This window comes from Nothobranchius furzeri, chromosome 16 (genome assembly GCF_043380555.1).
Source record: "Nothobranchius furzeri strain GRZ-AD chromosome 16, NfurGRZ-RIMD1, whole genome shotgun sequence".
NCBI classification, from domain to species: Eukaryota; Metazoa; Chordata; class Actinopteri; order Cyprinodontiformes; family Nothobranchiidae; genus Nothobranchius; species Nothobranchius furzeri.
Window position 1 is genome coordinate 35,551,617 of NC_091756.1, and position 26,504 is coordinate 35,578,120.

The following is a 26,504-nucleotide window of genomic DNA, read 5'->3' on the forward strand; positions in this document are numbered from 1 at the left end:
ATCACTGGCATGCCATGTCCAAAAGCACACACCAGCACTGTTACCTGTTAATACTTTTCAACAGACATCTGATGCATGTTTCAACAGAGAAACATTTGATTGTAATCCTATAGGAACACAATAATAAAATACTCATTATTTGGATAATTATACTTGAAAATACATATTTTCAGAAAGGGCACTTGAGCCATTGCTCTGCCTTCTCAAAATTTCCACGCAACAAAGGACTGTGGGTAAAACCCTAAAGTTTGACTGTGGTGGAGTGCTGATCAAGGATGCAAAGTCGGCGTGGCCGAGGCCTACATTTGAGAATAGGGAACCTAAGTCTCCTCCTTTCCTGGTCGGTTCATGGGTCCCCGGAAGAGCGAAAAAATTAATGCAAGTAAATGGGGGCTAAAAGAGCTATTTTCTAATCCGCTTTGCCTTACACCCTGGATCGCACAAATGTTGCACTCATATTTAACCCTCTGATGCATGAATTATGAAATCTTCAACCATGATTTTTTAAACAATTTTTTTCATTCATCTTTAGGTGTGAGTGAAACAAATTTCAACACATATTTTTTGTACCATTTTGTTAATTTACAAATGATTTATTACATGTCCATCTCAGTGGACAGTGTGCATTCTGAACATGAAATATGTTGGCTTGCCTTACTGAAGTCCAGATGGAGGGGCTCACATGCAATAAAGTCTTCAACAGCTGTGCTTAATAGCAAAAATAAAGAAATAACAATTTTGAGTACCTGTCCACTGTGGTGACCCTTATGCATCAAAGGGTTAAATGAAAAGTAATGATGTGTGTTTCGACCACGCCTGGCACGTACTTTGAGATTTATAGGCTTGGGAAAATTTGTAATTAGCATGACTACATCGGCACGTCGCTTATGTGACATCACCACAGAATCTCTTCCCCCTTAATGTAGCTGCTACTTACCGTACTTTCGTTAAGGGCATTTGTAGTCCTGGACTTATTTTCACACAAAACCTAAAATAGTGTTAGCGCTTTCTTGGTATCAAAAGGCTTCTTTAAAATTCAGACATCATATGTGAAATCCATGGCACTAAGCAAACGGGATTAGCGAATAGCGTTTTTTGCACATTTAACTTGCATTTGTTCTTTCTTTCTTCTGGGACCCATGGTCCAGAAGTAGACGAGCATGACATGTGCTCCTTATTGGGACACCCTACGCATTCACATTTGACTAGAATGCACAATTAAGGGGTGCAAGGTTGGAAGTGCGAGCATTGGGACGGCCTTTGATTAATAACAGTAGCATTCATGGTGGACCTACCTATTAGTGCTATAAGGCGTGGCCTCTCACCAGGTCGTGGCAAATACTGTGTGACCTCTTCGTAAATCAAGAAGTCTTTTTGATTGGCATCTGGAGTGTTTGCCTCTGCCGGTGAACCCTGATGATCTTTCCTGAGACGGAAACTTCTGCGCAGGCTGGCTGTGCTCGAGACAAACAGGAACACACAGTTCAGGCTGACTCATAAATACTGAAGACTTATGAGAAATAACACTCCTCACACAAATCTCATTTCCAGAATGTTTTCTGAATTGCAACAAAATCTTAAATGTGTTGAATCTCTTGTCATTTTGACAGAAAAATCAGTGCTGATAGTTGCTTAAAATGGGAAAATGTTCATCCAGAGGGAAGTCTGGGCCTCTCGACTTAGGCTACTGCCCCCGCGACCTGACTCTGGATAAGCGGATGAAAATGGATGGATGGATGGATGTTAATCCAGTTAATAAAGATCAGAAAAGCTCTCTGGTCATAAAAGCTTCAGTTTCTATGCTTTTGCCAGTTCAGAAAATAAACAACTGGATTTGTTTGATTTCTCAAATACATTCCTCGTTTAAAAACAAATGGAGTAACAGGTTTCAGTGAGGGCCTCATTAATGCGAGCAAGTTTACAAATCTGACCCTTAATCGATGGAGGCGTGGCAGGGCAAGCCATCCTACATATGAAAATATATACCTGCAGGCATAATCTATAGTTGGCCTAGATTTCTAGAATAGAATGTTTGGGTAACTAAAAAAAGGATTGTATCTGAAAAAAAAGAGAAACTGAACATTTTGAACTTGCCATTTGAGGCCCCCCCCCCCCCCCCCCCCCCCCCCAAAAAATAGAGATTCAAAATAAAAAGTGAAAATCCATATTTTTTTCTTTCAGCTTAGTTTTAAAATGGGCTACATCATGGAAAGCCCAAACCCGTTTTTCATTCATGCTTTTTCCTGTTTCAGCTGCAAATTTAGAGTTTTACTTTGAAAATCTTGTAAAGTGTCAATAGAAACTAATCTGTTCATCAGGCCCTGCTCCTCTCCCAGGACTAAAATGCTGCTTGGAGATGACCAAACTCAAAGATTTTTAGAATCACAAAATATTTTGCAGAACATAATCAATAAAACTAAAATATAAAAACATGATATTTGCTTCAGCTGGTTAAATAAATTACTGCTGATTTGAACCCATGTCAGCACATGGCAAAACTAAGATGGTAGACGGACACCTTAACCACTGGACTACCAAGGCCATCATAGCCACTAACTCACCTAAGACGCTGGTCTAGGCACGTTTTGTCGGAGTGGGGTGGGCAAAGTTTCACTGAAATGAAACACGTCTCCTTTTAAAGGTTGTTAAAACTGTTCAAAATACAAATTCAGGCTCCTTCTCGTTGGATTGTTTTAATTAAACTTTTTACTGAACAAAACTTTACATTAAACAATGTTGAAAGGGATTGGATCAATTCATTTTTTTCCCTCATTTACAGTGACTGAGATAACGGCGCATGGCTCTGGTGTTAAACAGGTTTAATGTTTCTCTTTGCAACAATCTTCATAAGAAGGTAAAACAGGTAAATGGCAGGGTTCACATTGACCGGATATTTCCCGTATTTGACAGAGAAACCTCAAGGTTGCAGATGAGCTGACATTTTAATCATTACGCACACCGTAGAGGTAGCTGAATCAATCAATAAAAGATTCCTATCAGAACATCTGAGCATGGACACTTTAACAGCACAGCTCGCTGTCAGCGCACACGTAAGGTGGACAGCGAGCTGAAGATGTGGAGAGTTGCTTGGAGCGCGTCAATCTGCGGCTGCAGCAGAACCAGAGCGCATGCGGGAAGACTCCTCTCACTGAAGCGAGTCTTTTCCAAACCCTGTCTGTCAGAGAGACTTGTCACTTAGAAAATGTTCCCTGATAATGCGGCACATACATGAGTCTGTCTGAGGAAAAGTCCCGAATCTCATATCCTCAGCTCAGAAAGCGCCTATAGAGACATCTGATTACGCACAAGCAGGTGACCTGTCATTTCAGGTCTTTATCATTTTTGTTTATATTTTATAAAAGGACAATATTTATGTTTAGAATTGATATACAGTTAAAAAATGAATGCTGTAAAATAAAATACATTTTAATTAAATATTTATTCATTACTTTACAAGCACAGAGAGCCGCGTCAGATGGATAAAAGAGCTACATGCTACATTAGCGACTTTGATGTCCTGATTTACATTGAAGATGTTTGGATTGTATTCCTGAAGATGGGTGGAGATCAGGGGTTAGAGTAAAGCTGTACCCTGTGGAGAACTGAAACCTCAGATCTGGTTACCGATAGTTTTTTACTCCTCCCACAACCTATCAACTTCCTGTGTCTAAAATATGAACCTTCGTGTCCTCAATAGGTCAGGACATGCTAAAATAATCTTGTGTGTGTGTTTATAAAAATAAAAACAATAATAGGTTTTGTTGCATTATTACTTCATTTTTTCTGGAAATGAACTAGAAATACATTTAAGAATAGATGAACAGATTTACAGATCATGCTGCAACTGTGACAAACTAAACAAAAATAATCAAGCAACACCAAAATAAACTTTTGTCTCACAATTAAATCTGATACATTGTGCCAGACATCACATCACACAAACGCAGTAAACGGCAGTAGAAACCAGTAAGGGTACCTGAGTACAACTCCCATGAGAAAGCATGGCCACAGAAGGCAGGAGCTGCCTTACTCTTAGGAGAAACTACAGTTTATATGAGACAATTTTATTCCACCAGTTCAGTCATCAACACAATAAAAGCCTGAAAGCCATGCTGTCTGAAATTAAAGTGCTGGTGGTGAAAATTTTGCACGAGGAATGACTGGTTAAAGATTATATATATATATATATATATATATATATATATATATATATATATATATATATATATATGAAAAGTTCTGTTGTTTTCATTTAAAAATCATAATGATCATGCCAAGGATAACTACACCAATGTGCTGCAGCATAAAGCAGCAACAGCTCAGTCAAAATGAGACTGAAACCTCTCAACAGTCTAAATAGTGCAGATAAGCAACAAATAAATAAAAAACTCACTGCTTTGTGAGATATCTTTGATTTATTGTTATTGTTATTATTATTGTTGTTGTTGTCTAGGTTTGTTTGAAGAGGTAATGAAACAAGACTAATGTTATGCATTACAGTTTTATTTTGAAGGGGAGTTTAGCAGTTGGAAAATGTGTTGTGCTTAAGAACCGCTCTGTTACGAACTGTTCTCTGGATAAACAAAGAGGTTTTAAGGCGTGGGTTACTGCCGACAGTAGCTAAAATAAAAGAGTCAGAGTCATTACGTTATTAGATGAATTAATGGAATTATTACCCTTACTAGTGGGCGGAACCCGTGTCGTCCACCACAAATAGGCATGTAGCATAATGACTAATTCAAATGGTTAATTACTCAGCCTTTTGTTGGTGACGCTCATACAGACGAGTGTTAGTGAGTGCAAATGTTGCTGCTCCGAGTGTATTTATTTCTGCAGAGAGCCATGAAAACCCACCTCAGTCCGCCCAGTGAGTGCCATTTCAGTGTCCTGTTAAATTCGCTGTGTTGTCGCATTTTAACAAGCTTCCCTGCAGGTTTACATCACGCCCACAGAGTAGTGAGAGCATAGCGTGAAGAAAGGGGGAGAGGTGATGCAGCACACAAGGTCTCTGCTGGTTAGCGATAGGTGATCGGCTAGCACGATCGCCTCTGAAAGGCGTTGACTGGAACTTGATGATCACGTTTTTCATGGAAATTGACTAATTTTGATTGGTGGCCGATCAGTTGGAATATCCCAACATTTAACTGCCCTGATAAGACTTTTAATAAATAAAAATTTAAAAACATATTTTTATCATTTTCAAGTGAAATTTTTAGTTTTTTGAAATTTTTATTTCTTTTTTTTAGAGAAAAAAATAATAAACTATTATAGCTGAGTAGAAACAAATGGAGAAACAGACACAAGCATCATGGAGCCTGCGCAGATGGAGTCTTTCACTGCAACTTGCAAAGCTTTTATCAAGCAGCTTCATGAAATCCTTACAGAGCAAACAAATAAACTAAGCAGCTCAGGACTTGAACATCACATCCATCTACAGCATCTAAAAGCGGGTATGAATCGGCATAAACACTGAGCCAATGAGCGAGGGATCAATATGAAGAGAGGGGGGACTGTGTGGTTCTCACCTACGTCTTTTCCATTCAGAGCACCTTTACTGTCACAGTCTTCTGTGGGACAACAAGCAGGGAGAGAAGAGAGGGTGAGAGAGGGGAGGAGGTGAAGGCGGGACTCTGAAGCAGGAAAACAATGAAGAGGGCAATGATACAACCAAGAGTGGAAATAAAAACATTTTAAATAAAAAAATGGAAAGAGAAGCAAGTTGAATCAGAGTTTCCATTTTTCATCATTTATAACTGAATCCAGCCATGAAGACGTGATGATGCGGCGGCCCCGAGGTGTAAAACACAAAACCAGACCAACACAGCAGGGAGAAACACGACAGACTTTTCTAAATGTTCATTCATTCATTATGTTTTGTTGATTTTTTTTTACTATGTTTTATTGCTACACCCCAGCCTTTTCCTGCTGTGTGGTTTCAGTGAGGGTTGTTGTGTTTTTCACCTCAGAGCTTACCGGTGGTGGTTTTGAGGACGAGATACGATTTCTATCACCAGGGTCGGCCTACGTACCTCTGTCAGTCCGGTCGTCTGAAGTCGGCAGTGTGAGAGCAACACAAAGCATCACTGTAGAAACTCTAACAACCCGAGTCCATCGTCTTTTAGTCTACATGATCATAATTTCTGTCCTGGCTAACATGTTTATTTGTTGAAGTGTAGACCTAGTAAATACAATCAAAAAGCCTGATAAATGCCACATTGCTGCAGCATCTCCTCTAAACACTTAAATTCTGTGAGTTTAGCTTCATTGTAACACAGATTTGGATTTGTTTCATTTCATCTTTTAACTGTATTTTTCATTTTCCAGAGCTTAAACTCATCCTTCATAATCTATTTATGTCCTTGAAAAAGATTGGTTTTATCCTCAAATACAAGCAATTGGATCTAAGCTTCTTGTCTTTTTGTGGTTTTAGGTCACATAGTGAAATAAAACTTACATGTAGATGCTTTGGAGGGGACAGGAGAAGGCAGGGAACCCATTTTTAATCTGTATCTCAGCCGTCTGGAAGAACAGAACCAGAACTGATGTATTCTTGATAAAAACGTGGACGTATAGAAAAAAAACCATTCTTTGAGCTTACCTCTCCTGAAACTGTGTGGAAGGAATGAGAGCAGCACGCAGGTTACAGTCGCCCACCTTCTTTGCCTGCCACCAGGTGGCGTCCTCCTGGCTAACAACCTGGAGGATGTCCCCCCTCCTAAAGGGAAGTCCCGCCTCTTGGCACGGCGTTGCTTTGTCCTCAAAAGGTGTGTAGTCAAACAGAGCTCGAAGGTAGGCCTTAAAGAGAAAAGCAGGTTAGAAACCAGCCCCATTTACCTCATTTAGATCAAAATGACCCACGACCATTAGAAGAGTTTGTTTAAATTTGACAAAAGTTTTTATTTTTGTGTGGATAAAATTAGATCAACATTGCTAATAAACAATAGTTCTTTGTTTAAATCTAATTTAATCACTTTTCAAGGTGAGTTTTCAAGATTTTCCAGCACCTTAGATTGGTGATGATTTAGCACATTATAGTTCAAGCACTTATAATAATAAATAATAATACATTTTATTTAAAAGCGCCTTTCAGAACACCCAAGGTCACTTGACAGAAAACACGTAATAAAATACAATAACAATAATAAAACCCAAACAAGAAAAAAAAAACAGAGAAACAGTTCAATAAAATCAGAGGTTGTAGGCAGATTTAAACATATGTGTTTTGAGTTTTGTTTTGAAAAGGGTAAAACTGTCGATGTTCCTGATGTCTGGGGGAAGTGAGTTCCAGAGACGAGGAGCAGAGCGGCTGAAAGCTCTGCTCCCCATGGTAGCGAGATGGGCAGAAGGAACTGCAAGATGGATGGAAGAAGAAGATCTGAGTGAACGGGATGGGGTGTGAATACTTATAAGGTCTGAGATATATGGAGGAGAGAGGTTGTGGATTGCTTTGAAGGTATGGAGGAGAATTTTGAAGATGGACCTGAATTTAACTGGGAGCCAGTGAAGCTGCTGGAGAACCGGGGTGATGTGGTGAAAGGAAGGGGTTCTGGTGATCCACTTACGAGGATTTCAAACATCCACAGGAACTCTTATGAGTGCTGAGCAAGAGCAGTAAACATTATTAAAAGGAAAATAAATGATCGAAAAGTAAATTTTTACCATTTAAAAGGTGCAATTTGTAAGACTGACTTCCTGTGGTTAAATGTGGTTACTTCAGTCAATTTTTTAAAGCAAAGGAAAAATGACTGTCTCACTGCCGTTCAGTGGGTTTCATGACTGTTGCCAGTTACAGATCGGCTACAGAAGATTCTAGATCACAAGCAAAGATGAGTCACACACAATAAGTTGAAAAGTAGATAAATACATGGTCATATCTGGTGTTTTATGGGGAGCACTTACTACAGTTATTACAATAGTTTGTCTTCGACATTACAGAAAGTGTCGCATGGCGTCTTGCTGTTAGCTTGCTGTTCTAATTCTGAAGAAAAAAAGCCACGGTTGACTTATTATTCACTTCAAACGTATGTTTCACTGTAATGTCGAGTTGTTGGTAACTGAAAAAGTATCTTGAGATATTTTTAGAGCTGCCTATTTGCTTTTAACTCACCATTAGCATTGCTAGTTCAATGTTAACATTTAGCTTTCTTCACCCAATATTAGAGTAAAACAAAGGGATGATGTGGATTCTTAGGGGAAGAAATAACTTCTGGGGCGCTCCTGTTTACTGACTTAAACAACTCTGGAGCTTTGTGCCTGCTGGTGTCGAATTTCAAATTCCTATGATGCAGCGTTAGCTTGCTGCAGATTCGGCAACCTCAAAAACAGTGCTGTTTTTGGCGGGCATCTTAGTTTTAGTCTTAGTTTTGATGACAAAAATGCATTTTAGTCATAGTCAGTTTTAGTCGACTAAAATTCTAAAAGGTTTTAGTCAACAACAATTTTTGTTTTTAATTTTACAAAACTGTAAACAGAGTATTATTCTCTAACAAATGAATTTATAGGTCAGACATGTACTGAGCTACTGGAGTGAATTTCATACCAACATCATTTATTTTATGGCTATGGGACACAATCTCAGCTGCCCCAGATTTTGTAAAACAATAATCCCCAGACTGGTATCTTTTTTTTTTTTACTTTATTGATAATCACAATAGTGTATATAATTTATTGATGCAGATCTGTGCATCAGTCAGTAGATTTTCACAAAAGAAATTTATGATTTTCTTCAGAATGGACTCTTAGGGAGCCTAGAGTATTCTACACAATATTTATACAGACATAAAGAAATGTGTTTGTTTAATTTATTATTTGTTATCAGACTTCCATCTTGAAAGTATATTGTGGCAAAGTCCACCTAAATGCAGCCATGTGCCTTGAGATGACTCTTGTCGTGATTTGGCTCTATATAAATGAACTTGAATTTGATGTTTTTCCACAAACTGAAGTGTTGTGAGTTTTCAGGAGCCTACAGACCTAATACAAATAACCCAGTTCTGCTCGTTAGCATCAACAGAGATGTTCATGAACATTTAGATGGGCTTAAACTGTTCTGTTGTTGGGTTAAAAAGCAGGAATGTGACCTGTTATTAGGAACCGGGAGCAGAGAATACAATCCTGACACACTGGCTTTAAAACATTTGTCTAAAACGTGTTCAGACAAAACCTGTTAAAAACAGTACTTTATTTGTATCTGCCTAAAAGCATGAATTTTCAGGAAGCACACAGATTAGAAACGTGTTAATATTATGGATATATTTAAAAGTAGCAACATGATCTCGTAGCAGCATCAATGAGCAGCTGAGCGCTGCGCGTTCCCACGGCAGGGAAGTGCTGAGCCGAGCTGCGTGAAGTTGGCTTCCAACCCACATCAGAAATGCATGCAGAGTTGTTAGTGCTTTCTTGTGTGGGTGGGAAGCCAGCTTCACTCAGCTGCTGAGCAGAGGACACACAGACAGCAGCAGCAGTGCTGACAGAGTTACAACTTTTGTGAGACAGGCAGAAATGAGCATAGTTTTTGTCTAGCCTCGGCTCCTTAATGAAAACTCCCGTTCGTCTCGTCATGTTTTAGTCACCAGAGCTATTTTTAGCTCGTCTGCGTCTCGTTTTCGTTATGAAAAAGGGGCGTCAACGAAATCAGTTCGGCTTACAAACTCAGTGTAAATAATAACTATGCACCTGCTTCTGTGTTGCCTTTTTTTAAGGAGAAAAACTGACAACCCCCATCTGGCTGAGAATCTGTTTCAATGCAACCTTCCTTCCTACATGATTGACAAATTAGACTCTTGTGATTATTTTACTGTAGAATTCCTACAAATTGCACCTTTAAGAACTGATAGACCAGTTTATGGAAATGAACCAGATGAAAATAAATTTATGGGAAAATAGAAAAAATTTCCATTAGTTTCTTGTTGCTTTTTAAGCCAAAGCTTATGTTGAACATTTACACTTGAGCACAAACGGCTTATTGACAGTAAAAAAACATCAGTTCAATAAATCTTTACTTTTTTTAAAAGATAGAAAGCAAAGAAGCTGAAAGACGAGAAAAGGTCAGAACTTAGTTTATTACTACTAAGATTTTTTTAGATGACAGTCATGTACTAGGGCTGCAACAAACGATTATTTGGATAATCGATTAATCGGATGGGGTCTCGACACGATTAATCGGATTACATGGGGAAATTTTTTAAAACTGCTAGGGAAACGTTATTTCTCTCCTTCCTTCACTTTATTTAACACAACATTATTAGAAAACAGTTCAATAGCAGAAAAACAACATGCCATCACCTAAAGTGTCTTATAAGGTGTATAGACAGACCCTAAGCTACATCTATCTGTGACCTAAAATGCTTGGTCCAAGTTAAACGGCTTAAGGGCAATTCTCATCTGTTTTGTTTGATCTCATCTGTTGACATTTATTATAACTGGGGATGTCAAACAACTAATTTTTAAATGTAATTAAACATTGGCTGTGAATTAATCAAAATTGATCACTATTTCCAAAAATGACTGAAAAAATACCAAATAAAACAAAAGTAAATGAATGCCATCCTCCTTGCGATGATGCCCTGGGCAACTGCCATAAAGTCACATCAAGAAATGCTGCTGATCATTCCAATGATCCCAAATAGACTCACATTAGGCCACATGTAAGCAACTGAACCCAAAAATATATTAACCAGTATATAACTGCACTCTCATCACAACACGCCTTTAGCAACAGTTAGGACTCCTCCCTCCCTTTTAAAAGCGTTTTTGCTTCCGAGGACATTGTGGTTGTAAAACCACATGCTAGTAGTCTGGCCCCGGTGTAATCAACCAGTTTCTGCGGGAATGTGACGGCGGAACCAGGGCCAGATTAACACTTTGTTGTACCCTGGGCAACAATATTCAAGGGCTCCATCATCACGACCCAAGAATCACCATAATATGGTCACATACAGAATATTTTACTGTAATATGCAGTAAATATACTCAATACTTGAATGCCTGACAACACGTAACCTGCCCAGAGTAACCTTTGACCCACCTCGTGTGGACTGACCATTGAGGAGAGGGTCTTAACTTGAGGCCCTTTCTTCATTGGTCAATCTGCATGAGACTGACTCTCAACTGACGTTCAGTCATAGGCAGCGAAGCGTCTCTGTGCAGCGCAAAAGCCCGGGTGGACAGTTTGTTTAATGTAGGGTGATCATATTTCCATTTCCAAACAAGAGGACAGGGGATCTGTGCCTATGACATCACACTATGGCAACGCCACACAAACCATGTTGGGACCCATTTTTTTGTAAGAACTAAATTAATATCAGATTCTGCCAATAAAAGGGCTCTAAAACAATTCATATGTAAATATTTTGCATATTTAATGCAAAATCTCATTTTTCTGCTTTAGTGCTGCAACAAGGTTTTATTAATAATAATTATACCTTTTGTTTTACTACAGCATTGGTAAGCTTCCTGTGCACAGATTATTAAGGATGCTTGTTTCAGCTGTGAGATTAGACGATAGGATCAATGAAAAAATAAGTTGTCCCACACTCCATGGAAACTTTCAGAGAATCCACAAATAGTGGCTTTCAAGTAGTTTTGTTACTTTTTGCAAGTTTAGAAAAGAAGCAGATGAGACAGCATGTCTGATAATTTAGTTTTTCATCTGATAATATTAGAACATGTCAGTAATGTCTGAGGGGCTTTTACAAACACTGTATAACTAATACTCCTGGAGAGGGTATGAATTACACAGAGGCTTCTGGGGAGCCCAGTTATTGGGGGGGGGGGGCATTTTGCCTTGGCCCCCAAAATGTCTTGAAACGGCCCTGGGTGTGTGACTGAGTTTTGAAGGTGACCTGAATTGTATCAGACGTATAAATATGACATGTGTATAACTTATTGTTTTTTACTGGTAAAAACGTGTAGTGAAGATAAATCTACCTACATTTTACTTTTCAACACTTTGTTTTGTTTTCTTGTTTTTATTTAACTATTTTCCTGTCCTGTCTGTCTCTCATCTTCCTGCATCTCCTCTTAGTTCTCCAGAAAATCTGCTGCCTGGATTCTTACCTTTTCACCTCATCAGTTACTTTTGAGCAGATCAAAGGGATCTGCGCAAAGCGCAGAGCGCGTTTTCGATGCTGCGTGAGGTGAAATCACCGCAGCACAGGTGATGAGCTCCGCAGTAGCGCGCTTCAGGCACAAATAAGACAGAAAATAGAGAACATGTGCAGACATGAACGATCGTGTGCTAATTATAGTTTTTTGGTTGCGCCACTTTGAGAATGGACCGTGCGCTGGAAGCAGCTGCCTGGATCGCTGCGCAACAATGCGCTGTGCCGCTCTCTGCTCAAGAGTCCAAAAATGATATAATATAGAAAACTTTTTTCCGGCTCCCCGGATGTGTAGGATATACAGCTCCCCCATAATTCGATCCCTGCTCCTGGATGAAAAGCCGGACATTTTCATCAATACAAGAACCCGCAGTCCGGATGCCCGGACAGAGAGTGAAAAGTGGACAAGTCTGGGGAAAACGGAACATACGGTCACCCTAGTCCTCATAAAGTGGGAAATTATAGATACAGGATTGTGCTCGTGCCCTGGGCCCTTTAGAGTTCGTGGGCCCTGGGCAATTGCCCAGTTAATCCGGCCTTGGGCGGAACCGGTTCGCAGCAGCGCGAACCTTGCACTGATCTGCCGGCTCTCCCTCACGCTGATCTGCCGGCTCTCCCTCGCGCTGATCTGCCGGCTCTCCCTCGCGCTGATCTGACTTGCTCTGCGCGCAACGGCGGGCGGGAAGGGGGGGCGCTTTTGGGAGAGTTGTGCGACACAACGAATCGATGACGCAATTCGTTGCCAACGCTTTTAGTAATCGATTTTCATCGAATTTATCGATTCGTTGTTGCAGCCCTATCATGCACCACTGTTTTTTTTCTCTTTTCCTGTTGTCCTCACCCTGCTCTCCCTCAGTTTGTCTTCTTCTGCCACGGCTGGGATGATTTTCAGTGTGATGGAGCCTTGAGACTGAGACTAAAACAGAGCAGCATTTTATCACACACAATACAATTGTTAGACCTGTAACATTTACCTGAACAAGTATTTTCTAATTACCAGAATCTGACTGATCTCCTCGGGCCGTTTGTGGGTTATCAGGTTTCCATTAACTTCTCGGAGCTCATCCCCAACGTGCACCAGACCTGGAGATGAGACACGTCTGCAGGCGTAAGATACTGACCCAAAGCAAACTCCAGTGTGTGCGCGTGTGTTTGTGTGGAGTATTTTTAGACACTCAGTAATAACCAAAAAAAAACTTTTTCTAGTTGGCAATAAGTCAACTATATCTCCATGGAAACAGCTAGTCATCCGTAATCTCAAAATATGCAATTTTGCGGCAGTAATCCCAAGGATTTTATGTCTGTTTACAGTTCAAGAGGGCTGACGCAGATTAATCTCCTCGGTTCTCTGTCCATGTATCAGCCCTGATAAGATGGACGGCTGGCGTAGAAGAGAAAGAGATTACTGCACTTTGTGTCTACAGTAGTTTAGGATTATTTACATATGCAGCAGCAGCTGTAATCTTCTATGTTCATTTTTCCCTCCACATCACTAAAAATCTGACTAGAATGGTATCCAGCACTCACCACTGCGGTCAGCCGCCCCTCCCCTCATGATCCTGGCCACAATCACAGCTCCAGTAACCTCGTCTCTGCGGATCGTTGCTCCCTGAACAGCAACAAAGAACTATATTTTCACTTTTCTACCCAATGACCTCATGCAGACCTCTGATAGGCTAGTGAACCAGTGTGTGTACACTGCGGCTGAAGGAAAGCAATGTATAAAAAAAGTTCACCGGCTGTAACTCACAAGAATGAAAATATTCTGGAAGGTGATGTTTGGTCGCCTCACTGCTGCGATCCAAGCGAGCTGATGAGACTTTGTTATGCTAGATACTTGCTCTCTGACTATGCCTCCAAGCAGGAAAACGGTGAAACGTTAGCAGAGGTGTGACTAAGTCACTGCTTTGCAAATCACAAGTAAGTTAAGTCTTTCCAGTCAAGTCTCGAGTCAAGTCCAAGTCAAAGGAAATCAAGTCTAAGTCGAGTCCAAAGTCAATGATGTGGAAGTCCAAGTCAAGTCCAAGTCCTTATCTTTGAATTTTCAAGTCATAATCAAGTCAAGCTTCTTACAGCTTCATTTATTTGCTGAAACAAGCAGGAAGTGCAACAGAAACTGATTATAAACAAAGAGCTGCTGAATTTAGCAGAACAAGATCTAACCCAGAACAAAGAATGGTTTATGATTTTTGTCCATGTTATGCCACTTTTGTGCTAAAATATCAAATATGCTCAAGTCATCAAGTCAACAGATGCAAGTCGACTCAAGTCGCAAGTCATTGGCATTCGAGTCCGAGTCAAGTCGTAAGTCTTTATAGATTTTATCAAGTGAAGTCAAAGCCATTAAAATAATGACTTGAGTCTGACTCGAGTCCAAGTCATGTGACTCAAGTCCACACCTCTGAAAGTCAGCCCGTTTTCCACCATTTTCTCTAGCGATCACGAGTTGCATTCCACCACACAGCAACAATTTACCATGGATGCGTAATATAACCGATCAAATGAATAATAGATTAAATTGAGCCGCAAGACCGAGAATGAGCGCCCCATTGTCTGGAGTAACAAGCATTAAGTAAGAACTTGGAGGAAAGAACAGGGCGGCTGCGTTGGTGATGACGACACAATCCCAAGCCCTATTGTTAATAGTTGAGCTCCTCCTCCTCAGGTCACCAGCTCAGCTGTGGAATAGCATCTCAGTCCTCAACAAGGAGTTGCTGAAGTTCAACCAGCATGGTGGCATTGGTCACTCTAGTATGTACAGCATGTCCAAGAGCTGTCCATTAGGAGCCAGTCAGATGTCAATCATACACCCGTGACTGGAGCACACCTGACATCTCAAAATGGTAAATGGCCTGCATTTATATAGCACATCTTAGGAGAGGATACTCAATATAATTCAACACGATGATATGAAATTGTATCATGACACACGTGTGACACAATATCACCTCTAACTGAATCTGTAAGTTTGTTATGACCCGGTCTTGGTTCCAATGAGAACCAGGTTCCTGTTCTATCCAAACAGGAGCCTTTGTCCTCACAGACACCGTAAAACTGTTGGTTCTGTTGTTCCTGAATAGAACTGGAATAAGAACTAGAACCAAACGGATCTGGTGTAAGCAGATTTGGACCTAACTTGACTAGACTGCAATGTCTATGGTTCGGCCTTTTGTGCCCCCAAAATTCCTTTCTTCTCTTACCAGCGGCTCCTTGTTCTTAACCAGGCGGACGATCTTCACAGATTCCTCTTCAAAATCATCGTCCAAATCCTCTGGCAACGGTGGAAGAACTGGATCAAACTTCTTTTGGGCCACGATGTCATGAGCCGACAGCACTGCCTGCATGGCCAAGCAGCAACAGACGTATTGGTAACATTGCTTGATTGAAAAAAGTACTATAAGCTCTAGTGTGTGTGTGTGTGTGTGTGTGTGTGTGTGTGTGTGTGTGTGTGTGTGTATGTGTGTGTGTGTGGTTTTTTTCTTGTAAATGAGGGCTGAAATTTCCCTAAAGCTTACAGAAGATCCATTAGCTTGTGCATAATCAGTCTGAGTGAAATTGGCAGCATGAACCCGGAGGATGGGAGAGAGGTGCTGACAGCTCTGATGCCGGGCTTATATCATCGATGATCAACTTGGAGGCACATTAGGCATCATCGGGGGGAGCAGTCATTCAGAAGGTTCAGTCTCAGAGGAAATACTGCAAACGTTTAGCTGGGACGAGAGAGTTCACATGTCCCCCTTTTATCTGTTAGTCTGTGAGGGAAAACCACCTAAAACGTGTACCTTTAGGTGAGGGGTGCTCAGCAGGAGCAGAAGTTCTCGCTCGTCCTCCTGCAGAGCGCCGCTCTGAAGCTCCTCCGCCAGCTGATCGTGATTTAGGGAAGAGAAGATTAATTTCAGACATCTAGTTTGCACTTAATGTTTACATACCGTCTATGTAGAAGTGAAATGGCCTTGCACTTAGTGCTGGATATTGATTCTCAAGATTTAGAACCGATTATCATGATTCCATCCAGTCGGTCCCGATCTGATATTGAGTCGGGTTAGCGATTTTAAAACTGATGTTTTTAGCCGTTACCTTAATTACATGTTTGTAGTTATGCTGTCAGGCTGAACTACTCAACACATTCAGAGGAAGTCAGGTGTCGATACCTGCATTATTTAGAAAATAATAAATTCGGCCAAAAGCTGTGGCTGTTGAACACTAATGACCTTTTATTTCAGTTAATATTAAAAAAAAGACGTTCTTTGCCAGCGTAGCCTAAAGTAACAGCTGACATTTTTGTGAGCGAATTAGAAATGGATCTTTCTGAATTGTTAGGAGAATCGATTCTGAATCGGAGAATCATTTTTTAAGCGCAGCACTACTTGCACTTACATCCTCTGCCAGACAGGAGGCACTGTGTAGGACTGGAGTGGGACTGTACTTCTCATACTGTCTCAGCTTCTCGTGGATCTGAGATGTGCAGCAGATTAACACCAACTAGTGACCATTCATCTAAAAACATCAGTAGTCATGCCACTTTAACAGCAATAAAACCTTTAAAGATGTATTTTGTTGTTAATGTTAACTGGTTAAAGTCAGAAACATAGCTGATACGTTTTTAATAAAACATCTTCTCAACCTTCATGAGGTAGCTAATGCTTTTCTCACTGAAGACGTCTCTGAGGAAGACCAGGTCCTCTTTGTGGTTTGCATCAGGGTGAAGCTGGGATGTGAGAAGGGCCAGAGTCTCGTGCAGCCCTGACAACCAATAAAAAGTTGTTTTTGTAAAACTACTTTGGTTTCATTTCCTCTTCAAGCATCTTTCTTTCGTAGCTGAGCATCTACACTGCAAAAACGGACTTCTACGAATGTTTAAAATGCCTTTAGACATGACAAAAATCTGCCAATAGGGTAAGCAAAAGTTCTTTGGCTAGAAATCTGAAAACTAGCAAATGATTCAAATTTTTGATTATTTTGCTAGTTTTAAGAATTCTAGCCAAGCAACTTTTGCTTACCCTATTGGCAGATTTTTTTTTTACTCAAAACAAGAAACTTTGGATCATATGTAAGAATATTTACCCTTTTTTAAGTGTTTTCTGAAAAATGTATTTACTTTTTAGACTAAGAACAAGATAAAAGGTCTAAAAATTAGTTTGTTTTTTACTTTCATAGAAATCCGTTTATGTAGTGGAAAACTTAAAGCAGTGTGTTAGCTTCATTTGTTTATTCATCTTGACTAAATAACTTTTCCATCCTTTTCTCCCTTCAGACTGAAGTAATGAATCCATATTAATGCAAACCGGCCGTAAGACAGCTCGTGCATCACTCAGAGGCTCTACCTGTGCTTGCAGACACGATGGGCATGGCTTCGATCATTCAGAGGATGAAGAACAGACAGAAGGACGGAGACGAAGGACAGCTGCAGAACCTCGCCAACTCCTGGATGACATTAGAATCACAAAATAGAAACAAAAACAAAATACATACATGTAGACCTTTTGCTTAATTCATATTTTTTAATTCTCTGCATGGAGCTTTTAGAGCAGGGGTAATCAATTCCGGTCCTGGAGGTCTGGTATCCAGTACGTTTTAGTGGTTTCTCTGATTCAACACATTGATTCAGCTGTACAGCAGCTCACCAGGCTCTGCAAAAGCCTGTTAATCACTTGCTGATTGATATCATGTGTGTTGAAATAGAGTTAAAACTAAAACGCGCTGGATACCATTCCTCCAGGCCCAGAATTGAATACCCCTAGCCTGGCAAGCCAGACTAAATAAATATTTTATTTATAAATTAAAATAAAGAATTTTTAAAAAATTAAATAAATATATTATTTAGTCTGGCAACGCTTCACTGGCAGCTCTCGGTTAACTTAAATACATCTACGTGCTCCTGATTCTAATGAAGCCCCAGCCCAAATAGTCCAAAATTAATGTAAAAGCTGTTTCAATGGAGCTGTCACCATCTTGGTCCACTCTGTTGCACCATCCCGCCCACCAGATGAAGGGCCCTGATTGGCCCACAAAGCAGATAAAGCGCCGTGATTGGTTCACAAAGCAGAGCACTATGATTGGCCCACCATTATGGAGCAATCACTGCTCTCTATGTGAAACCCCTCTAGAGAGCTGTGATTGGCCAGCCAGAATGCTGCTAGAGGCTGCAGAGGTTCCAATGGAGCGTTCCTAGACCAAACTTTGCAAAGCAAGAATTTGGTCTAGTTCACTAGGCTAGAATACCCCTGATTTTAGAGAGTAGTTATTGATCATCTTTTTTCTTTCTGATATAAAAACTAGAGATGTTCAAATTTACAAATAATTATGTCAAACGTGAAAACCCCACTTTAAATAAGGGTTTAAATGGGGGAGGGGCTTAGAGTTCACCTTTCCAGTACTTATAATGCAGCTTTGAATCTCATTCCTAAGCAGTTCAGTCTAAGTCACACCTTCTTGCATCTAATCAACATGACTCCCTCTCAGTAGAGGCCAATGACTCATCCGGGGATGGAGAGGCAGGGTACCCAGAGTAGTTTTTGATCGTTAAATAACAACAGACAGCTACAGCTTATAAGCTTGACTCTCCCATATTCCAGTTAGAATTGACAAAGCTCCTCGGATGAGAAGTGAGACGTCTTCAAGAAACCAAACAAGTCCAGTTGCCTTCATTTGAACCCTTTGGATTACCATGCATGACCTGGATGACTGAGAACCTTCACCAGCATTTTGAGCATAGTTTTCATTTAGTCTTGGCTCGTTAATGAAAACTCCTGTTCGTCTCAGCATGTTTTAGTCACCAAAGAGCTATTTTTTGCTCGTCAGCATCTCGTTTTTGTTATGAAAAAAAGGGGGGGCATCAACAAAATCTATTCGGCATCGTTTTCGTTAACGGAAACAACACTCATTCCAATCACGTTTTTTTTTTTTTTTGCTCCCGATTCAATTCCGAGTCATTTAATTTTGAGTATCTGCTGATACCAAGTCCGATCTGATATTCTTCAGGAGTTTTTAGAGAATACAAAAGAATAAACTCTATTGATCCCACAGCAGCACCAACACTTATTAATTTGAAGGAGAAATAATAACAAAAGTACATGTTTATACACATAGGCAGTAAGCTAATATTGTAACCTTAGACCACTAACAACAACATTTTTATAATGTGTTTTTATTGTGAATTTATTTAAAAGTAGCAGCGTTGCTCTTATTTCATCTTCTTTACTCCTTCAGCTGTATTTAGCGATGTGTGTTTCCGTGACGGAGCTGGCACGCAGCGTCTCGGCAGACAGGCTAACTTTTCCCTGCATAACACCCGTAGCTACCGCGGGCTGCAGGAAACAACCAGACTTCTAGCACTTTTTGTCTGAGTTTGATGTAAACTGGAACTGTTAGTGGCAAACTAGGAATTAATGAAGACTGGTGATTTGCTTTGTTGATGCCCAAAGGGAAAAGCCAAAAGTGAAAATAGTCTGTTTGAAGGCAGCGAATCATAGAGCTTTGTCTTTTCCAGCATGCTGAATGCCCAGTATGCAAACATTACAAGTGTCTGTAGCTCTGCCTTCTCTGCTGGGTTTAAAATACCATCAAGCTGAAGACATTTTAGCTCTACTGAGGAGACACGCTAGCACTGTATTGGAGTCTAATAAAATATAAAAACTGGCATCAATCATCTTAGGTGTGTTCTTGCTGTGTCTTTCTAAATCCATGCTTTCGTTCTTTTTTAAACACAGAAACAGTTTTGTTTACCTGTTTGTAGCTACAGTTTCGCCGACGGCTGCCGGCTTCTTCAGGCTGACGCTGATGGTGGTGCGTCACTTCCTTCTCCGTTTATCTGCGGGCAGCAGAGGACGTTGTCGCCCTCTACTGCCCGCTCTCCCCTCTCCGACAATGCAGTCCCATGCGTGGTCCAGCGTGTAAACTCCGTCGTCCCTGTTCATGGTCCCACAGCCACGTCTCCTTATCTCGATTGCTTCCTTGTTCCATCTTTTGTATTTTTGTTGTTCGGTGGTTATGATCCGTGTGTTGTCCCAGTCCATTATATGGTTTTCTCTTAAGCAATGATCTGTTACGGCTGACTTTTTTATTGTACTTTCTGCTTCTTCTTTTGCTGCTCTTGTGTGTTTACGATTTGCCTCTTTCTCGCACTCCTTTCCGTGTTCTATTGTCCGTGTATTGAGTTGGCGTCCGGTTTCTCCTACGTATGTTTTATTGCATATTTTGCATGGGATTTCGTAGATGACTCCACATTTTTGTCCAGCTGATATTTTGTCTTTTGGGTGTACTAGTCTGTTTCTAACTGTTGTGTATGGCTTTGTTGGTGTGTTTATGTTGTGTTTTTTCATTGTTGCTCTTATTTTTCCGTTATGCCTCTGATGTATGGTAGGGTTATCACTGGTTTTGGTTCTTGTCTTTCTGGGTTTCTGGTTCTTTTTTTGGGTTGTTCTTTGAATTCCATTTTTGTTTGTTGTTTTCCTTTGTTTATTGCCCATGTCGGGTATGCGCAGGTCTTTAAAGCGTGTTGTATGTGTTTGTCCTCTTGTTTACGGTCTCTCTCTTCCGTTATTATGTTTGCTCGGTGATATAATGTTCTGATTACTGATATTTTGTGTATGGTGGGGTGTTCTGATGTCCATAATAAATATTGGTCTGTGTGTGTTGGTTTCCTGTATGTGTTTATGTTTAGGGTCCCGTCGGTCTGCCTGGTGATTTTCATATCCATAAATGCTATGCTGCCTTCTGTTTCTAACTCATAAGTGAATTTTATGTTGCCCGTGTCATCAATATTGTTTAAGTGTTGTGTTAGTGTTTCTGTTTGGTCTTTTGGTATGATTTCCAGTATGTCATCCACGTAGCGTTTCCATAGTTTTATTTTGCAGTTTGGGGGGGCGGTGGCTATGGCTTTTTATTCTAGGTCTTCCATGAAAAACTCGCACAGGGTGGCTGATAACGGGTTACCCATGGCGAAGCCTTCCAGTTGTTTGTATATTGTGTTGTCGTATGTGAAGTAAGTGGAGTTAGCTACCAGTCCTATCAGTTGTGCTATGTCGTCTGCTGTGAGTAGAGGGCGACAACGTCCTCTGCTGCCCGCAGATAAACGGAGAAGGAAGTGACGCGCCACCATCAGCGTCAGCCTGAAGAAGCCGGCAGCCGTCGGCGAAACTGTAGCTACAAACAGGTAAACAAAACTGTTTCTGTGTTTAAAAAAGAACGAAAGCATGGCATCAATCAAATAAGCACAAACAGGTATTTTAGTAAAGCTAGAAAACTGCACAGAGTTTTGGCTAGCAGCTATGAACGTAACCGAACTACGGAAGCTCTGCATGGACAAGACGTCTCAAATTCTAAACACAAAAGACCAATAAACAGGACACACTTCTTTCCTGCTAATACATTTTCACAGTTGATGCTAATACCTATGCTCCTTCAAGGGATGTGCTCCTGGCTGCAAAGCATTGCACCTTCAAATACAACATTTTGTCTTTACTTGTGAGTGTTTATGTAGACAAATACACTTGTTGATATGATATTTAGATAAATATGTAAACATATAAACTTGTTTATATTCAGTACAAGTTACATAGGGTTTTTTGTTGGTTCCATTATTTGAAAAATAAGAGAAAAGCCCCTTGAGAAAATAATCGTGAATCAAATCGCAATTGCAATACTGAAGAAAAATATCGCAATTAGATTCTTTTCCAAAATCACTCAGCCCTAATAATGAACTCCTTAAAAATGGCCAAAAAGGACAAAAAAAAAAAACAATGTTGTGTGACGCTAGCAGAAAGCTTCATAAAGCACAACATTTGTCATTTAAGCACCACCCAAATGTAAATGCCAGTATGAAGAGCGATGTGACCACGAGACCACTGACAGTGATCAATCGATTCACTACAGCTGAAGCTTGGCTGCAACTGTTAGCTGCTCTTCTTGCCGAGACATGAAGCTTTCATTTCTGCTGCACCAGAGAGAAGCTACGTCAAATTAAACTGGCCGCTTTAATTCATCATCACCTAGGCAACGTTGTTATACTTTATTAGGATCTACTTTAATAAGATCTACTTTAATAAGAGGGCCAGTAGGAGATTGTTAGGGTTTATTTGTTTCAGTTTATTTCTCTTTGCTTTGAGACACAAAACTAAGAAAGTTAACAGAATTGAACAAAACTAAGAATATGAAGTTGTGTTCATTTGCAGCCGTTTCTGGAACACGTTCAATTTTTAGGTTTAATACACTCCTATAAGGCTTCCCTATAGCCAGAGGTGTCCACGTTCATGCTGGAGGATAAACCGTAGTCAGTTCATTAATTATTTCTAAGTACTGATTTGTTTTTCCTCACACAGAGATGTTCAGGACCACAGGTGAGATTATTACAGAGTTTGCTTTCCTCATATTTTGTCTTTGATTAAAAAATTGAAAGTCAATAATATCAGCATTATGGGACTTTTAGAAACAGGCTTTATGAGACTCATCATTGTTCTTGCAATTGCAATTTCATTAATAAATATTTTTTATTTTAATGGTTCAGGAGGTAGAGCAGGTCATCCAGTAATCTGGTTTCCAGTTGGATCCCAGCTCATTTGGGTTCTTGAAAAACAACCATATAAATGTAATAGAAACCCAACAGTAACCTAATCTAAGCCATTATCATCATTAGTAATAATTATTTTTTAAAGATAATTTGCAAATCTGACTTAGAGTTATCTTGTACTGCCATTTGGGTTTCTACTGCCACTAAACTGGCTCTAAACACTCAAATAGTTCAAAACCATCTTCTGTCAGTGGTTTAGGAATGATATAAAACAAGTTGTTTCAAAAAGTCCCAGTTTGTGATGTCACAAATGGAGAAATTTGCATTGAATCCTCACCCACCAAAACTTATTGAGACAGAGGGAGGATACTGAAGGGACTGATTCTCAGCTGTGCTGAGAATGCCTAGGATTCCCCAAGAGGAGCTGGAGAAGAGACTTCTGGCTTCTCAGCTTCTCCCATTCTCTGGTTAAGCATCTATCCCTGTGACTGGACTCCAATGACTAAGTGGAAAAGGATAAATAAAGATAAATAATGCTAGAAAGGCCAATGATGGATGAATAAAATCACAAAGGGCCAGAGCTTGCAGCAACAAACGTTGGTATGTGTGAACCACTTTGAGGCAGACTGCTTGTCCCCATTCAGCAGTTTGGATAGTCAGGTCTCTTATCCAGTACCGAGAACACTACATAGTAGAATTTACCAGCAATGTCTTACGATGGCCTTGCAGCAGAAAGGTCCTAGGTTCAAATCTCAGCCTGGGGTCTTTCTGCGTGGGGTTTGCATGTTCTCCCAGTGCACACGTGGGTGTCTGTTAGGTACTCTGGCTTCCTCCCAGTCCATAAAATATATCTGTTAGGTTAAAAGACTTCTCTAAGAGTGTGTGTGTGTGTGTGTGTGTGTGTGTGTGTGTGTGTGTGTGTGTGTGCGTGTGTGAGTGCGTGTGTGCGTGTGTGTGTGTGTGCTGCCCTGCAATAGAAAAGCCTCTCGTCAGGGGTGTACCTGCCGGTTTGGCTGACAGCTGCTGGAGGTAGATATCAACCCCTACAACCCTGCAAGGATTTGTGGGTATAGATTATGGATGGATGGACTTCTAATGGGCCTGTATCAAGTCAGCTGCACGGAGCTATGCACTACTAGAGATCATACAGGGTTTTTTTGTTTGTTTTTTTTTTTCTCTTCTCGGTTCAGTCAGTGCCGCTCAGTTCAGGCAGGTTTAGCAGCAAACAACTTTTGAGGAAGGAACTTTACGTACTGACTCTGTGTCAAGTCAGCAGATAAGACATTAAGTACTTTTGTGTATCACAGTTAAACATGAACTAGTTTAGCTCAGAAGTTGCTTATCAAGTTAGCAGTGTAGTGCTGAGATGTATATGCTTTTAAATGAGCATTTAAACACACATGGGTGCACATGAAGTGATTTCCATCCATTCATTTTCTTCCAATTATCTGGAATTGGGTTGCGGGGGCAGCAGTCTAAGCAGAGAGGCCCAGACTTCCTTCTTCTCTTATTTTCAGTTGTTAGATTAAAGGGATATCAGGTAGTATTGTTTGGTTTTGGCACCCTAGTGTCTGTTATTAATTCATTGTGGTTAAACCGAAAATCAATTTCATTGTGGGCTCATCTTTGTAACACTTTAATCTGACTTGTGAAATGCCTCCTCAGTCTTCATTAGGTTCTACAGTAGCACCAGGCATGTCAGCATCAATTTACTATTGACTAACAGGGACCGGTCCGGACACTCTGAGGTTGCAAGTGCGATATTCTGGCCATAGCGAAGGGTGGGGTCTGAGTGGCTTTTCATTAACCCTGTAATGGGTCATTTTAGCACATACTGACTTAGGTAAACTGTTGAAAAATTTGAACAATTTGCCTTCAATTGTCCTGATTTTAGGAATGTTAAATCAGTTTGGTACATTCCACGACTGAACAGCTTTCCATATTTTACCAGTCAGGGTCAGTAAACATCTGGAACTCGCAGATAAACCCTCCTGATCATTGTGGATTGGGTTTATATTCCCACAACTTCCATCCCATCCCATCAGTTTCAGTTCTAACCCATCAACACAACACATGTCAACCACAGGTTCACACAGAGAAGAAAATTTATCTTGATATATACAAAATTTATGTGCAAGAGAACAGGCTCGATTTGAGAAAATGAGAATTTTCTTTAAACAAACAAAAAAAAAACACTTGACGGCTTCTCTTCTTGACTTCTGCTCTGAGCATCTGTTCCACCAACAGCCTTGTCACATTTTAATCACACAGCATCTGTGTGAAAGCATTGCTACAGCTGTGATTTGACCTTTAAACTCTACTAGTACGTTTCAACTAGGAATCAACAGTACTTCTCCCTGATTGATTCGGTCTAAAGCAGCTTCTTCACATGTTCCTTCATTTAACCATCTGGTCAAGAACTTCCAATCAATTCACACACCCAATGTTGGACAAATGCTGTTAGAAGTATTTTTACATCTTTAGTTTAGATTAATAAGTGCCAAAAATATGAGCATTCTGCTTTACTGAGTGAGATGTGTACTCTTTTCAAGGGTAATCCAAAAGGTTCAAATGGAGGCAGCTGGACTTCTTTGGTTTCCTGAAGACATTTCGTTTCTCATCTGAGGAGTTTTGTCACTTCTGACTGGAATATGGGAGAGTTAAGTTTACAAACTGTTGCTGTCTGTTTGACATAGAAGGCTTCTTTTACTCATCTATGTCAAACGGTAACGACCTACAGAGGAGGAGGTCTTAGGTTTCACCTTGTCAGCACCTTCAGCTAAACTCTAAACCTAATTTCATAACAGTTTCAGTCTAGAACACACCTTCCTGCATCTAATCAAAACAACCATTCCAACACAATAGGGCCCAACAACATCAGTGAGTCCTCGGGTAGTAGGGAGGAGGGGTATTCATAAGCTTGGCCTTCAATATTTTTATTTCAATTTCTATTTGGCTTCAAATGGACTTTTCTCTCTTTGTGATTAAATGAGTTTAAAAAGATTCAATTCAAGTTTATTTATAAAGTGCCAAATCACGACAAGGCACTTCACACAGTAAACATTCCAATACAGGTCAGTTCATTAAGCCAATCAGTAAAAGGTTTCCTATATAAGGAACTCAGAAAATTGCATCAAGTTTACAGCAATTCTCATACTAAGCAATCATTTAGCGACAGTGGAGAGGAAAAGATGCAGCCAGTAACCTGTTCAGCCTGATCAGCTTAATCAGTGATTTGCTAATCTGACACTCATAAATTATTTTTTCTCTACAGCCTGAGCAATCTGGCAGAAATAATAAAAAATCTCACATTATCCTGGTCTGTATTTGTACCACAGCTAAGCTCTAATACACACTAGTAACAACAGATCGTCCGTGCGGGGGCTTAACTTCTAGAGTCATAGTTTAAATTTGAACTATGAAAAGTTTAAACTTACAGAAAATAATCTGATCGTTGTAGTTCTGTGCATTAAACTGGATTTGGTCAAAGTCAGAACTGTGACTTAACAGCCCTCAAAACCCAAATTGGTGAATCTCTGATGACAAAAGCTTTAACACAATAGTTCTTACCAACTCTAGTTTCTTAGTTTCCAAAGGCCATATGGTATTTTAATCCAACTGAAGATGGATGTGCTCTCTCTGGATCACTGAGGATTCCCCAAAACAACAAAACCAAACAGACTAAAGGGTAAAAATAAACCCAGCAGTGCTGGAAACACCAGAATGTTAGATGTCTTTGGACCACAGATAGAGCAGGCGCGGACCTGAGTGAATCAGCCGACTTTAACCTGCATGGTTCATGTTGTCTGACTAGAGAACGATTCAGTCTAAACATTCAGAGAGTTTCAGCCCCACCACTCACATTAGCAGGCGTGCACGCCACCTGCTCTCCACAC

General features: G+C 40.2%; 1 protein-coding gene across 5 annotated transcripts in view; it reads right to left on the minus strand.

Moving 5' to 3' along the window:
* The window catches only part of LOC107387914 (MAGUK p55 subfamily member 3), a 35,565-nt gene that overhangs the window by 6,493 nt on the left and 2,568 nt on the right, over positions 1–26,504 (minus strand). For 3 of the 5 annotated variants that reach the window (XR_008565601.2, XM_070545619.1, XM_015963174.3), the window contains exons 2-15: positions 17,426–17,525; positions 16,726–16,844; positions 16,479–16,556; positions 15,884–15,964; positions 15,302–15,439; positions 13,629–13,710; positions 13,099–13,184; positions 12,943–13,017; positions 6,599–6,795; positions 6,455–6,519; positions 6,030–6,047; positions 5,526–5,567; positions 3,977–4,042; positions 1,296–1,454 (exon numbers count right to left, since the gene is read on the minus strand). Coding sequence is in view for 4 of the 5 variants with exons in the window: in XM_070545619.1 (XP_070401720.1) it covers positions 1,296–1,454; positions 3,977–4,042; positions 5,526–5,567; positions 6,030–6,047; positions 6,455–6,519; positions 6,599–6,795; positions 12,943–13,017; positions 13,099–13,184; positions 13,629–13,710; positions 15,302–15,439; positions 15,884–15,964; positions 16,479–16,556; positions 16,726–16,844; positions 17,426–17,462 (1,243 nt within the window). In the remaining variant the exon portion in view is untranslated. Of the gene's footprint in view, positions 1–1,295; positions 1,455–3,976; positions 4,043–5,525; positions 5,568–6,029; positions 6,048–6,454; positions 6,520–6,598; positions 6,796–12,942; positions 13,018–13,098; positions 13,185–13,628; positions 13,711–15,301; positions 15,440–15,883; positions 15,965–16,478; positions 16,557–16,725; positions 16,845–17,425; positions 17,526–26,504 lie in introns of those variants that run through there. The other 2 variants (XM_054749720.2, XM_015963177.3) reach the window with 2 other exon arrangements.